Source organism: Pararge aegeria, chromosome 17, assembly GCF_905163445.1.
Source record: "Pararge aegeria chromosome 17, ilParAegt1.1, whole genome shotgun sequence".
Lineage (NCBI taxonomy): Eukaryota > Metazoa > Arthropoda > Insecta > Lepidoptera > Nymphalidae > Pararge > Pararge aegeria.
The window spans coordinates 7,952,445-7,967,325 of record NC_053196.1 but is presented as its reverse complement, the minus strand read 5'-3'; the positions used below and the strand labels follow the sequence as shown (position 1 = coordinate 7,967,325).

Sequence of the window (14,881 nt, the reverse complement as noted above, 5' to 3'; positions counted from 1 at the left end):
TAACAAGAATCGTAATGAATTTATCGTAACAATGAACTAAACAAATGAATTCTAAATTAGGCGATGATACATAAATATGTAAACGTTGTTCCTATCAGTTATGTGGGCTTTATACATAACATTGATATAATAGAGGAAATCAGCCGGAAGAGAAAGAATTGTAACACAAAGTAGATATATTATTCTGTATATTTACTTTAAATATCTACCTAACAATAATTAGGTACCTAACGACTATACGAATTTATGTTAAAAAGTCCAAGAGAAAGTTCAGGACTTAGGGATAGATTTTTAAGCAATTATTCATTTTGTTAAATAAACGAAGCAATAACAAGAACGTGCACATAATTATTAACAACAACAAAAAAAATCAAACAAAATATGCTCAGAATAATTGTCACTGACCTGTTAAAAACGCTGACGATCACCATAATAAACAATCCAGCCACATAAACTAATAAGTTTTAATAAGAACAATATCCATTAAAATTCCTAAATCTTGAACACGCACATTATCACTGAGTAGTCCATTTTAGCAAATTCAAAATTCGAATAAGTCCGATGCTCGTGACGGTTTTAATACGAACGAGCGGCACAACCACACCGTAATACAAGCGGACGACAACTACATTTTTGAGTGACGCTTCCAAGTTTCTGATTGGTTAAAGCTCGTAAAGACGGCGGTTGTTCGCTGCGCTTGCGCCGAGGATGCAGCGGGCCACCGATCAGGGGTACGTATCCATCATACAATTTATCAAATAGGGTTAGAGGGTTCAATAAATTGTTATTCAAATAAGCGGTGTCAAAATTAACAAGATGAGTAGGCATGAAGTGTTTTTAATGCATAGACAAAGTATTTTAATACGTTTTTATTTGAATATAGAAAGGTAGAAAGTAAAAAAATACCTAGGTCGCTATGTACCGAAATACTTATGCCTTGCTTTTATTAACGTGTAATATGTGTTATACTTTTAGGATTTGGTGATTTTGATTATAACAATTTTAAAAAAATGCTGAAATTAAACAAAAACTTGTCTTTGTGGTTATGTAGGTAGATACTTATTAGTTGGTTACTTAGTTGTAACCTACCTAGGTACGTAATTATCTTTCTACCCTTTGTTCGTTCTGATTTGACCGTCCAATAAATACAATACAAGAGTCTACCATCTAGAATAATTATTGGCAATTGCGGAAGTGTTATGTTTTTAAGGCGAAGGCGAAACCAATGTGTCTAACCCGTATGCAAAACTCTTAAGGCTGACGTCATCATTCATCGCGCCTATCCCGGTTGGTGGTAGCGTGCAATTTTTTTTACAAACTTTATGCGGTCACTTAGCATGCCACCGGTTGTTTATATGTTTTATAATATGTTAAAGCAAGGCTAAACCGCGACGTTCAACTTGCTTCGACAGCGGCGCGGTGTTCAAGTTTGCGGCCAGCACGAAACCAATCACAAGAAGTGCACGTTCGTGAAATATATTTTGATTGGTCGCACGCTGAACGCAACTCGAATTCCGCTAAAGATGCAAGTTGGACGCGGTGAAGCGGTATAGCATTCGCTTTAATCTGCTTTTACCTATCCATTTTCTACGAACAGAACGCAGGCAAAACCAGCTGCAAAGGCTAGAAGGAAACGTTTATGCCAAATGCAAAACCTTTACTGCCTCAACAAAGGGCTGTGTGCCGTTACTTAGGTAATGTATTCCACAGTTCACCGGGGCATCATTAGTCGTGTGTTAGTCACTGTATCTTACTGATGCTACACGCCTCTTCACTCCGTTTCGCGACGCATACTAATGTACCACGATAATCTACCTGGAGACGTCCCTAAGTACCTATACACGTAAACAGGAATATATTGTAGACTGCTTTTAGCATAATATAGGATGTCATTGTCTACCTTCTTCTAGCGCTTGATTCGTTTAAAGAAAATATTGTGACTTCTTAAAATTCCTATTCGAGGTTCACAATTTTTGGCGAGAATCTTTCAGGTTTGCAAGTAGTCCGTATGCAAAGGCAAACTGACTATCAATTTGAAACCAGAACGTCTGTTCGCGTATATGGCTTAAGGCAGCGAGTTTGAATTAATCATAATCCTTTTCATATTAACCAATAACCTAAAAAAATGAGAAGGGTTTAGGCCTTAATCCACCACACGGGCCCAATGCAGATTGGTATGCTCCACACGTCTTTGAGAACATTATTGAGAACTCCTAGGCAATGCAGGTTTCCTCACGATGTTCTCTTTACTGTTTAAGCATGTGATATTTTAATTGCTTAAAACTAACAAAACTAAGAAAAGTTAGTGGTTCTGGGATTCGAACTCGGTTCTCCTAAAGTGCAGTCGAAGTCCCTACCGCAAGACTATTGCCGCTTTAAATTAATACAAATACTAAAATGATGGATCTTCACTCAACAGCCTCAAACTGCTGTAACGTGATGTTTCCAGTTCAAAACAACTGTATGACTTAGCATTTCATAGTGCACGGTTAAGCCGGCGATCTTGGATCGCAGCCTTTAATTATTCATAAAGCCAGAGAATGAGAAATATTAAAGCCTAGGTGTTGTCGGTACGATTCTGCACGCTGAAATACTCTGACAACGTTACTAACCAAAAAGAGTAGTTAACTTAGTAGTACTACTTACTAAACTGAATGTTTATATTGATGTACCTATAATTTAGCTATTTAATTTGTAACGATAGCGAAGGTTTACCAATTGTTTGATGCATCACGTTAGTAAGTAACAGAAGGTAAATCATTAAACGGTTAGAGACGTAAAGGCCTCAAGCAAAACGTTAGTGTACTCGACCCATTGTGTCTGTTATCGAGATAAAGTCTCCTAATTTGCGTGCGAGATGAAAAGATTATCGTCAATGGGTCCGGGACGTCCCGCGGGTATGAAATCCGGGTCACTGTGCTAGTGCGACCACCTGTAGACTTATAAGGGTGTGTTTTGAAATGGGGACGTTTTGTTTTCTGAACTGCTAATTGGAACGATAAAATGCTTAACAGAGTTTAGTTGACATTTTGATGACATAAGATGTTTATTCTTTGCTTCAGATTATACTTAGTCCTTGACGATGTCTCTGGCGCAGTGGTGAGCGCTGTGCTCTTTTAAGTTTGGGGGGCGGGTCCTGGATTCGATCCAGATATGGGCAATTTGGATTTCAGAATTTTCTCTGGTTTGGTCAGATTGGAGGTTTCTGGTGTAGGAGGGCAATACGTGCCGCCAAGCGATGTAGCATTCTAGTCCGCTGGTGTTTTCAAACCGTTTACAGCTTACCTGCCATGTTAGACTGAAAATTCACCACCAGCGGGTCGATTCTGTATCTCAATTAACAGCAAATCTAGCTAAGAAAAAAGATGCTAACAAGTAAACTGTTAAATCCATATATTGAATTCTGAAAGCGAAGTTACCAACTGAGTTCATTTCAACTCGGTAGGCAGATACAATAACGTTATATCTAATAATGGTTTGGGTGTTATTTGATGGCAACGTACCATAGTGAAATTTCGTGTCAACTGAGAGATACAGACTACCTTCTAGTAAAAGAAGTTCTACCTTTGAGCCTCAAGATTTACACCTTCCCTTATGTAGATACATAAAAATGCCTTGACATGCTTTTAAATAATCCTAAGTGGATTTGATTTCATGGAAATGGTATTGTGATAGAAATATTTCTTATTGCTCTCCTTATTTGGTAGCTAGTAAAGCGTTTAGGAACCACTTATGGAACACGTCTACGATGTCGTAAGCTAGGCACGTGTGAAACCTGATTAAAACAAACACACGTGAGCATATTATCAACCCCGATAGCAGGAAGTAGTGCGAAAGAGCATTATTGTCAGCTATGAAGTTTAAATTGGCAATGCGCGCCAGACGTAATGTAACGTTAGATAATTGTCTATATTTCATTACCCCATAAGTTTATTTAACTTCGAGGATATCTCACATATTTTCGTAAATTGACTCAATGTTTAATGTAACTTTGGAGACTTCGCTAAAATCTAACTTCTGGATGCTACTTTGGAAGACGGAGAACTTTGAATAATTACGAGTGTTTTATTACGGTGTATCGAATTCCTTCGAAAAATGTGCCAACTTAAATTACAGTAATACTTAAATATAACAGGCACTTTTATGTACTTTCAAGGCAATGACCTCACAAATTGCTGACTCTATAGCACAAAAGTACACTTGGTCCATTCTTCTAAAGCTTGAAAAGGGTCGTAACCCAGTTTGACCTGTAATTAACTCAACATGGGACTTCAAACGTTCAAAAATTACCCACGGGGATTGTTTGTAATGTCTTCGGCCTTTTGCTTCTGTATTCATTTGATGTAGATAGGCAATTTGTTAAACAAATATTTTGTAGAACGTACGAGTTGTTTTTCATTTGTTTTATAGAACAACTTAGAAATGTACAACTTAGAAGTGTAGTGTATTCGAGAAGTCCACTCTTTTGAACAGAAATCCAGCATAATCGACGTTGTGTAATTATTGTTTTGTGTGACACTTTTATGAATGAGGGAATTTTCTAATTGAAGACGTTAGGTAGTAGGTATACAGAACTATATAATTACATAATAAGCACTTTCCGGCCATCTGAAAATCACTGCCTGGTGCAAGAACTTACCTGAAACAAAGAAAAGGAATTTAGGATAATTATTGCAATTCAAATTTGTAAGTCAGAATTTGAACCGTTTACGGGCACCTTGAGTTTATCATGTAAGAAACGTTTATCAAAAGGTAGTGTCACTTATAAATAGGATTAGTTGCAAAAAAATAATCTTATTCTAATTTTTAATAATCTTATTCTAATTTTTAATAATCTTATTCTAAGTTTACATGAATTCTGTTATGAATAACAAATTGTTTTATATCTGCAACATTATTAACATATTGACCGGTTTCTCCAACTTGTTACCTATTACCTGATCTTCAATTGTAATCGTAATCTCGTTTCGAATCTCGTTTACTCTCGGTTCCGATGAGAGCATGATCGTGTTTGACCTGACCGACTTCTAATGCATTCATCATAAATTTTATCAGAACGTGTTTCAGAAAAATTTAAATTAGATTTTTTTGCAACACGCAAGGTGATTGTTGCCATGAAATTAGTTATATCCCAAACTGGTTCGTAGCCTCTTTTTATAGCTTGTTGATATTATGGGAAACAGTACCTACTTGTCTCTTTACTTTTCAGTTGTTTCACAAACAATTAAAATCTTATTTAAATACTTTGAAATTACTCTCCATAGTTTCAATGTTTCTAGTTAGTCGTTTTAGATCTTAAATTTTGTACTTAATTAATCTGCATTTAGGACACTATGGTAAAATATTTACAGTTGTATGTACAAGGTAAGGTTATCCATGAAATTGCTAATGGAGGTAGCTGGTTTTGACACTCTCACTTTCGTATTTATTTGGTGTGAAAAATTATTTATTTCTTCTCTTAGCTTTTGATCAAATAAACACTTTGTGCTTTCAATTCATACAGTGATTTCGTAAAAAAAATTCTAAAACGCAAAAATACAGAGAAGAGTTCAGTTGAAGCACATAACTTTAATGTTCTCTAAAATGCAATTTCAAAATGCCCGAAGCAGATAATTTTGCACGATTTCTCGTAAGGGATCGAGCCGATTCAAAATAATTATAGCATGATGAAACCTTCTAAAACACCAGGAGCAACGTAAGTGGTAGCTTTTGTAAACCCCGTAGGTAGCCTATTAACAAAACGATCTTCGACGTACAAGAACATTTTGTAGTCAGCTAAACCTACAATCAAGTGTAAGGAATTTAAAGTTGGTTTTATTATGTAGGTACATAATAAAACTTAAAATTTCTTGCTAACAGAATTACAAAACCTTGTTGAGCTTCACGTTAAACCAGATTAATTTAGATGTTAAAGAAGATACGCCATATGACCGCCATAGAAACTGCTGGGCTAGTCTATTTAGTTACTTTCACAGCATTATGTCATATGAAAATTTATAATGGGGTAAGCGAAGCACTATATTCGTGCTGCAGAAGAGGGCTGTTCGTGCGATCTATAAAATGGGTCTTAGAGAGTCATTGAGAGACAAGATTAAAGATGTTAAGATAATGAAAGTCTTTAGCCAATACATGTTTGAAAATTCAATGTATGTTCACAATAATATGTCTAAATTTAAAGGAAAATGTAACTGAAATAATTTGAACATTGGAAGCAAAAATAAACTTGCAATGCAATATACGAGACTACATAAGTAATTCATTTAGAGGAAATTGTTTACAAGATTTACCATAAACTACCTGTTGATATCTTGGAGATGTCTCTTAAAAGTTCAAAGTTTAATTAAGTATTAAACGTAAGCTTATAGAAAAGTTTTATGATTTAAGGACTACGATAAAAAAAGCTTGGGTGTAATCAACGATAAAAAAAGCTTGGGTGTAAATTATTTCTCTACCCAGGTTGCTTCTTAAATAGTTTCTAATGATAATGTGACATGTGATATAGAAGAAAAACAACCCGCTAAGTGTTGTGGTCTATTTCTTAGACACGGGCGCGTTTGAAACCCTCATAGCTTTAGTTTTAATATGACGAATTTAGTTATCGCCATCAACTCACTATGCCATATTTTACTTGTAAAGTACGCATCAAAAGTCACTTTTATGTGCCTATTTGAATAGAATAGAAATATTTGACTTTGATTATTTAAATTTGTACAGCATTGATAAGTACCTATTAATACAATTTCAAAACCGATACAGTTAGTGAGGGAGTATTTCAATTTCAAATCGGGGATGGCAGCTGACACAAATCGGCATTTTTTTTTGTGTATAGTATTGTACTATAAAATCAGAATGGGTTTGTCCGCGTGGGAAATACAATGGCACAGACACATCAAACTAATAACACCTCGTCGTTTTTGGGTCGGGGTTTCATAAATAAATCTCGAATAATTCAAAATTCAAAATTCATTTATTTCAAGTAGGCCTAATATAAGCACTTTTGAAACGTCAAATCTGTCTGTGTGTAGTGACTCTACCACCGGTTCGGAAGGCAGATTCTACCGAGAAGAAGCCCGCAAGAAACTCAGCAGTTGCTCTTTTCCAACATTAACAATTTACATTTTACATTTTAAAATTCATTTTTCTATCTTGTGAGAGAATTAAGAAATTCATCAATTGTATAATAACCTCGCTGTAATAAATGTGTTTTAACACATTCTTTAAACTTATGCATTGGTAGGTCCAAAATTACCTTAGGAATCATATTATAAAAGCGTATACTCAGTCCCACAAATGACTTCTGCACCTTTCGCAGACGATATGCAGATGTCACTAATTTATGACCATTTCTTGTAAGTCGACTGTTTATATCCACTTTTAGTTTATAAAGACTAATATGTTGTCTTACAAATACTATATTGTTATAAATATATTGTGAGGCTACCGTAAGGATACTTATTTCTTTAAATTTTTCACGGAGGGATTCACGTGATTTAAGTTTATATATTGACGGTACAGCTCTTTTCTGCAATATGAATATAGTTTCAATATCAGCAGCTTTGCCCCATAATAAGATCCCGAAAGACATCACACTATGAAAGTACGCAAAGTAAACAAGTCTTGCTGTTTCTACGTCAGTAATCTGTCTAATTTTCCTGACGGCGTAGGCAGCCGAGCTTAGTTTACCTGCTAGTGTATCTATATGGGTACCCCACTGAAGCTTGCAATCCAAGGGCATGCCCAGAAAAACTGCGGAATCTTCCATTTTTAGTGATTCTCCATTTATTATTCTATTTTTATTAACTTTCTTTACATTTAGTAAAATAAATTCCAAACACTTAGTTTTTTTTGCATTTAAAAGTAAATTATTGACAGTAAACCAGTGCGACACATGCGACATAGCACGGCTTACATCGTCAGAGTTATCTCTACCTCTATCAGTTTTAAAAATTAGAGATGTATCATCTGCAAACAGTACAATGTCACAGGTTTCACTGACATGGTGTGGTAGATCATTCATATACACCAAAAATAGGAAGGGACCCAAAATTGAACCCTGTGGGACACCCATTGAAGTAGCCGACCCCTGCGACTTAATGTCTTTTATACAAACCCTTTGGGTTCTGTCACTGAGATAAGACAAGTCTAGTCCCACCATGAGGCCCAGTTTGGACTGCTGGACTCCACACACCTTTGAGAACATAATGTCAGAAAACAGAGCTCTCAGGCATACAGGTTTCCCCACGATGTTTTCCTTCTCCAAGTGATACTTTAGTTTATTAAAACGCATACAACTTAGAAAAGTTAGAGGTTCATGGGATTCAAACTCGGCCCCCTGAAAGTGAAGTCGAGCTCCTACCCAATGCGCTATCTGCTTCCTTAATAAAGTTTGTTTACTAGATATTTGGAACGCTGAACGGTTGATTGAAGAATATTGAATCTAACATTAATTCCAATCTGAAATGTTATTTAGTATTTCTAGCTCATGAAACCCAAAGAGTCGTACTGCAGTCTGCAACGCAATCTCTTGGCGATTAAAATTAAGCTCAGCTCAGAGTGGAAATACACGTTAATTGAAAAGTAAGTGCTTTAGGTGAAATTGTGTTATACTCCTAACCGTTTTAGATATTATTTATTGTGATGCTTTTCAAATTTAAACCATAATATGTTTGTTTGTTCTTACTTTACGCCATAACTTATGAACCAATAGACTTGTTTTTGGCATAGTTAGTTGAATGGAAGGAGAGGCTACTTATTATCTAAGGAAAATAAATTGTTCATACGGGATTGGTAATAAGGCGCAATAAATGCGGGCGTAGAACGCGGGCAACAGTTTATTTAAAATAAACTTACGTCCGTAAAATTTTACGTCCTATTGGTGTATTGAATTTTTGGCATGCAATGTTCTGTGCTTTGTTTTTTTATTTTAATTTTAATAATTGACGGTCTAAGCATATGTCACGCTTGATTGTATGTAGAAAACCTTAGCCTATAAACAAAGCAAAACTTCGCAGGCCATGCAAAGAACGTGTCCTAAAAGTGCCGTGTCCAGCAACCTAAGGCTTTGGTTTTATAAGACTCATGTGTCTGTAATAAAACCGACAACCGTGACCTTCAGACCGATACGCAGCAATGCTGCTTGGCGCCAGATATAAGCATGGCGGTAGTAGGTACTTCCCCGGACGAGCTCTGTCACCGAGAGCTCTATTACTCTTTGTTTGAAGATTGTTATTGGTATTACCAGACAGATCTCCTATAGCCTATGCACGTTTCGCTTCGACAAGCAATCCTAGGAGATTAAGGGCGCTTGTACACGCTAAGAAAATTTGCCGTTCCTGCGACAGACAAGACAAATTTTTCGTGTAGACGACAAGAATTTTGTCTGTTCCACACACGAAAACTTTTCGTGTCTTCCGCAGACAAGACCAATGGAAACGTGTACACGACACGATTCTTTTCGTGCAGTCGACAGTCGGGCGTAGGGCGCGCAAGTAATAACAAGTGTAATCAGTGAGTTTCGTTTATTTATATAAATGTTAACTACAAAGCAAAAAAGAATGATAATTGCATATTATTATTATAACAAAATAAAAAAGGAAACAAAAAACAAGAGACTTTACTGGGTTCATCCAATTATACAAGAGAAAAATGGGTTTGGCGGGTTCATTACCCTTTACCGTGTCATGCGACAACATGAGGAAAAATTTGTGGATTATTTTCGCATGAAAATGTCTACGTTTGACAAGCTTTTGACAACAATAGAAAATAATATACGACATGAAAATACCAAAATGCGAGAAAGTATTCCTCCATACATTAGATTGGCCGTAACATTAAGGTAAGTAATTTTTTTAAGCATATTGATTTGAACGTTATACAATAATAAATGTCTTTGAAGTGTTACATGTTTCCAAATTCAACAGACTCCACATGTTCATATTCTTCAGAAAAGTCAAAGTGAAATTCATCTGTATGCGATGTTTCCACACTACTAATAGTTTCGGTGTCAAATTCAATGGATGTAGATTTTTGAGTACTGTAACCTGGTCGAGTCGAGTATGATGGGCCGGGTACGTTAAATGACGACGTAGAAGGCTGCGTTGTTTTGTAATACTCAGTACTCCATTGATGCTGAACATCACTTCCCTTTCGTTGTTGCGTAGAACGCACAAGTTTTAAAACTTCAAACTGGAAATCCACCATTTCCTCATCACTGAACTTATCAACACTCGGAGCTATACTTTTAAAAAATGACATGGCACGGCTCTCTTCTTCTTTGGTAACAGCCTTTATAAATTCTGCCATATTTTTGTCCACCTCGCTAACATCCTGTTTCTTTTTTTTCGCGATCGGTGTATGTTCTACGGGACTTTTTTCCACGTTTGTTGTTTCGGGTATATTTGACTCAGTGTCTCGGCGTGTTACAATTTTTGTCAAAAATAACATTTCGTCGTAAAAATCACATTTACGAATCTTCTTAGCACCCGATCCCGATTTCATTTCTTTAAGTCTTCTGTGACATTTCATCCACCTATCTCGCAAACTTGTCCATTTTTTTGCTGTAGACTTTGCTGAAACAAAAAACGAACTACCGTTAGAAAGTAGGTACCATCTATTGCAAGTAGACATAAACTTCATATAAAAAAGGAAATGACCTCATTGTAAGAGTAAGAACACACTTGCAATTAATCGCACTGCAAGTTGCAAGTGTGTTCTTGCTCTAAGACATTGTTACAATTTTTTACAGATACATGGCAACTGGAGATACCTTCGCACGTCTTCATTTCGATTTTCGAATCGGAATAAAAACAATAGCGAACATTGTACGTGAAGTTACTCATCATATTTGGTCAGAATTATCTACAGTTTATATGCGGATGCCAACACAAGAAGAATGGTTGAATATAGCACAAAGATATGAAATAAATGCCAATTTTCCACACTGTCTTGGAGCACTGGACGGGAAACATATTAGAATAATTAAACCCGAAGAAAGTGGATCAATGTTTTTAAATTATAAACATTTCTTTTCTATTGTTCTCATGGCTATTGTGGATTCCAACTACAATTACATTTTTATTGATGTAGGGTCGTATGGTAAAGAATGTGATTCAAATGTTTTCAAAGAAACACAGTTTTGGAAAAAACTTGTTGACAATACGTTAAACATACCATCCCCATGCTCTATAATAAATACTAACTATATATTACCATATGTTTTTGTAGCTGATGAAGCTTTCGCACTTCATGCTAACGTACTTCGACCCTACGGTGGTAACGAACTCACAAAAGAACAAAAGATATTTAATTATCGCTTGACAAGGGCAAGAAGATACGTCGAGTGTGCATTTGGAATAATGGCCAACAAATGGAGAATTCTGCACCGATCTTTAAACTTAAGTCTCGATTTAACAGTTGCTATTGTAAAAACTACTTGCGTTTTGCAAAATTTTATTCATACAGAAGAAGGTCACGTTGAGCCTTTAATCAATCGAGACCGATTAAATAGTCCATTGCATTTAGAAGGCAATAATCTCACAGCAGACGAAATTCGTCAAAAATATACTGAATATTTTTCCTCTGATGAAGGATCACTGCCATGGCAAGATAAATACACATAAAAAATAAGTTCTAAAACTAAAACCCGACTACTAAATTTTAATCCAAAAAGTGTGAAACAAGGAATTATTCTTACCTGCCATATTGTTTAAATAAACAATTACATGTTATATTTTTTTTCATGTTTATACGTATTTTATTATAAGTATTAGTCATTATCGTTTTTAGCAAAGCCGTGTCCGTATGCTACTTAGCGCTATTGAACTTATGATTGCTTGCAACTTAAATCTTTTATTGTAGATGTATTTAATGTGGGTAACGACAATGATTAATATTTATAATAATATATAGCTATATAGAATATATCTAGTAATCTGTATTTTTGAAAATTGTAAAAAGATAGTAATATGTTGTATGTACTTACCATATTCATTTTTTTTGACATTTGTCATTTCGTCGAAGTCTTTGTTTAAGATAGTAAATATTTCTCTCCATGCTTCGTATGTGAGTCTTTTATCTTTATATATGTCTAAAGTTTTGTCCCACAATACCGGTCGTCCTTCTACTAAAGTTATAAGTAACTCATCAGCCATTTTGTACTCTACGCTGCAATACACGTCCACACCAAACGCACAACGCACAACAAAAACTGGGCTGGCTCAACCCTACTACACCGCCCCCCCGCCGCTCCGCAACAACGTTCGCCGCGTCGTGTCTTGCGCAGACAAGATTTTTTTTCGTGCACCGCTGCGAGCAGTGTACACAGTTATTTTCTAGTTACGACACGAATTCTTGGGTACGCCCGGCGTTTTTTCTTAGCGTGTACAAGCGCCCTAATGCCATCGATGCAAAATTAACAATAACTTACTCTTTTTTTCTTTAAAATACTTATCCAATTTATAAATTCAGATACGCCATCTAACAGTAAAGCTCATTACATAATAGAATAATAACTTATTTTACGGAAATTCCAGTGACTGAAATAAAAATACATAAACACGCTATTTCTAAAATTACGCGATAATGTAAAAACAATTGACAGTTAGATGAACAGAACTGTACAACACTATTCTACAGCCAAAGAGTTCCATTTTCAAATGTGTATGTAATTACTTTTCAAAAATTGTTGATGTAAGTGGCGAGTCCCAGAAAGTTATAGCGCGTATTAGTACGCTAGACAACCAGCTCTTAAACTTTTTTTAAAGAATGTAATCTCAAAAAATGGCCACTTTGTGAGACAAATCCCCTATAGAAGAGTAAACTTATTATCCTTCGGACAATGGTAACTAAAATGGAAATTTTGGTATGCGTGACCCAGTAGAATCGTTCCCACAAAACAACAATACAGCACAAAGGGATGCTGTTATTCACACAGTTAAGTTTATTATATCACGCTGTTTGATGTTAATATGACCAAGACATGTTAGACATGATACAGTATGATGAGCAAACGTTTACTACTTTCACTTGAATTATTTTATACTAGCTGTTGCCTGTGACTTCGTTCGCGTTTATTTTGGGCTTTTTAATATCTGGTATCTACAGTATGCAAACTAATTTGTATGCAGGATCTTTGTGGCGCCATCATTTAGCTTATGTAAAAATGCCACAAGCTTTCTAGAGATAAATTATAATGTATGTTTATCACAAGGATGCAAGCTAGATGTATGCTAAACTACATCAAAACTGGTTCAACCAGTGCATTGGATTATCTTTTTCTAATAGGAATCTTTGGTTGCCTTCAGTTGCAATATGGTTTTCCCACGTTGTTATGTTTATAAAACACTTGCAAAAAGTGTTTATTTTTATTTTCAGATAACTCGATTTGGATAATCGAGCGAACTTCACTCATCCTCATCATGAACCTCATCGTATTAATGTCCCACTACTAGAGACATCTAAGCGAAAACGTGGAAGGCCAAAGGCAACATGGAAGCGGTCTCTGGAAGCGGAAATTAAGGCTTCTAACTTATCTTGGACCTCGCTTAAGGCTGCAGCTCGGGATAGGAAAAAAAAAGTAGTCTCGGCCAATGGAACACCAGGTGTTGAAGGACTCAAAGACGTAGAGTCTCTATCCTACTAGAGACATCTATCTCTAGTAGGATAGAGAGACAAAAGCACCCACAACGCTGTTTCAATGTGGTTTGTCGGGCTAACCAGCGAAAACATTTCTGTTTTAAAACAGTAAATCAACCAGTATCTTAACATTTTTTTATATACATCGTAGTCATTTTAAAAACCTTTTCCGTTATGTCGAAATTCAACCATAATCAATGTAACTTTTACCCAAACCATGTTTTTTTTTTTAAACACGCTTTATTCTTTCACAGCTGAACAATCCACACTTTCACTGCAACAGTAATGTAGCATTTAAATCCAAAACAATGCCATTTCGGAGCCCCCTCTATAATTTGCAGCAAGATGCAGTCCAGAGCAAGGTGGAGCAAGTCACAAGTGCGTAACAATATTCACAAAAGCAGGACAAAAGGAACAAAACAATTAAACGATCGCCACCCCTTTTTTCTTGGTTCATGTCAATGACCTTTTACTATTTCTTTTGAATTTAACCATTGAATTTACTTATTTCAATTCAAACTGATGTATACATAAGATGCTAAGTATGGGCATAATGACTAATTTTGAAAAAGTGGCCTATGATGATTGGATGTATATACTTAGTATATCCAAAAGTTTTCTTATATCTGCAGAAACTAAAATTTTATTGGCATAAATTGCAAATTATATTTTTAAAAAGTAATTTCCCGCGAAAACGAATGTCGGGTGTCATAGCCGCTCTCGTGACGTCATAGCCAAATTAAAGCTTCAGTAAATCCTTTTTCCTTAGCTAGAGTTAGATAGTTTGAAACCTCAAATTACTAAATATACGGAGAGATTTTCGAAGTTCAAGTGATACATTATTTTTATAGAGACGTGACGTCATAATTTTAAATATGGCATTTAACGTGTTAATTTTGCAGTTTTATTTATTGAAAATAAATACTAATCTCACTTGGAATATAAATAAAAATATGTTTTCGTAATAAATGAATCATACGACACTTAACAATTATTCGTTTTAAAGTCTATCTCTATGATCTATCTCCTGAGGATGCTCCGATGTCGGAGCGAAACATGCGTGGAGAGTAAATTGCCGAATATCTTTTTGGTGTGGTGTAAAGGAATTATAAATTACACCATACAGATTCTCCTGCTTTTCGCGGAGGATAGCAAATTAAGCTTAATTTTCATAACTTATCATTGAATTCAGCAAAGTAACACCTGCTCCTATCCAACATTTCAGTTCTTTACTTTTAGGCTTTTTAGC

General features: G+C 35.6%; 3 protein-coding genes across 4 annotated transcripts in view; 1 reads left to right on the top strand and 2 right to left on the bottom strand.

The window, feature by feature from the left end:
* The window catches only part of LOC120630933 (rap1 GTPase-activating protein 1), a 204,507-nt gene extending 203,896 nt beyond the window's left edge, over positions 1-611 (bottom strand). For both annotated transcript variants that reach the window (XM_039900288.1, XM_039900291.1), the window contains exon 1: positions 406-611. Coding sequence is in view for 1 of the 2 variants with exons in the window: in XM_039900291.1 (XP_039756225.1) it covers positions 406-431 (26 nt within the window). In the remaining variant the exon portion in view is untranslated. The remainder of the gene's footprint in view (positions 1-405) is intronic.
* An 8,696-nt stretch (positions 612-9,307) lies between these two features.
* LOC120631107 (protein ALP1-like) lies at positions 9,308-11,937 on the top strand. Its single transcript, XM_039900548.1, has 2 exons — positions 9,308-9,835; positions 10,745-11,937. The coding sequence occupies exons 1-2, from the start codon at positions 9,531-9,533 to the stop codon at positions 11,616-11,618; spliced, it is 1,179 nt and encodes a 392-aa protein (XP_039756482.1). The 5' UTR covers positions 9,308-9,530; the 3' UTR covers positions 11,619-11,937.
* LOC120631108 lies at positions 9,829-12,344 on the bottom strand. Its single transcript, XM_039900549.1, has 2 exons — positions 11,981-12,344; positions 9,829-10,568 (listed from the first exon to the last, which is right to left on the bottom strand). Exons 1-2 carry the CDS (start codon positions 12,147-12,149, stop codon positions 9,898-9,900), a joined length of 840 nt encoding a protein of 279 aa, XP_039756483.1. The 5' UTR covers positions 12,150-12,344; the 3' UTR covers positions 9,829-9,897.
* Between the last annotated feature and the right edge of the window lie 2,537 nt (positions 12,345-14,881).

Excerpts from the sequence above, each read along its gene's own strand:
- LOC120631107 (XM_039900548.1), top strand. The coding sequence starts at position 9,531 with ATGTTAACTACAAAGCAAAAAAGAATGATAATTGCATATTATTATTAT. Across the intron at positions 9,836-10,744 it reads AGATTGGCCGTAACATTAAG|ATACATGGCAACTGGAGATA; the intron begins GTAAGTAATTTT and ends AATTTTTTACAG.
- LOC120631108 (XM_039900549.1), bottom strand. The coding sequence starts at position 12,149 with ATGGCTGATGAGTTACTTATAACTTTAGTAGAAGGACGACCGGTATTG. Across the intron at positions 10,569-11,980 it reads TGTCAAAAAAAATGAATATG|CAAAGTCTACAGCAAAAAAA; the intron begins GTAAGTACATAC and ends TTTTTGTTTCAG.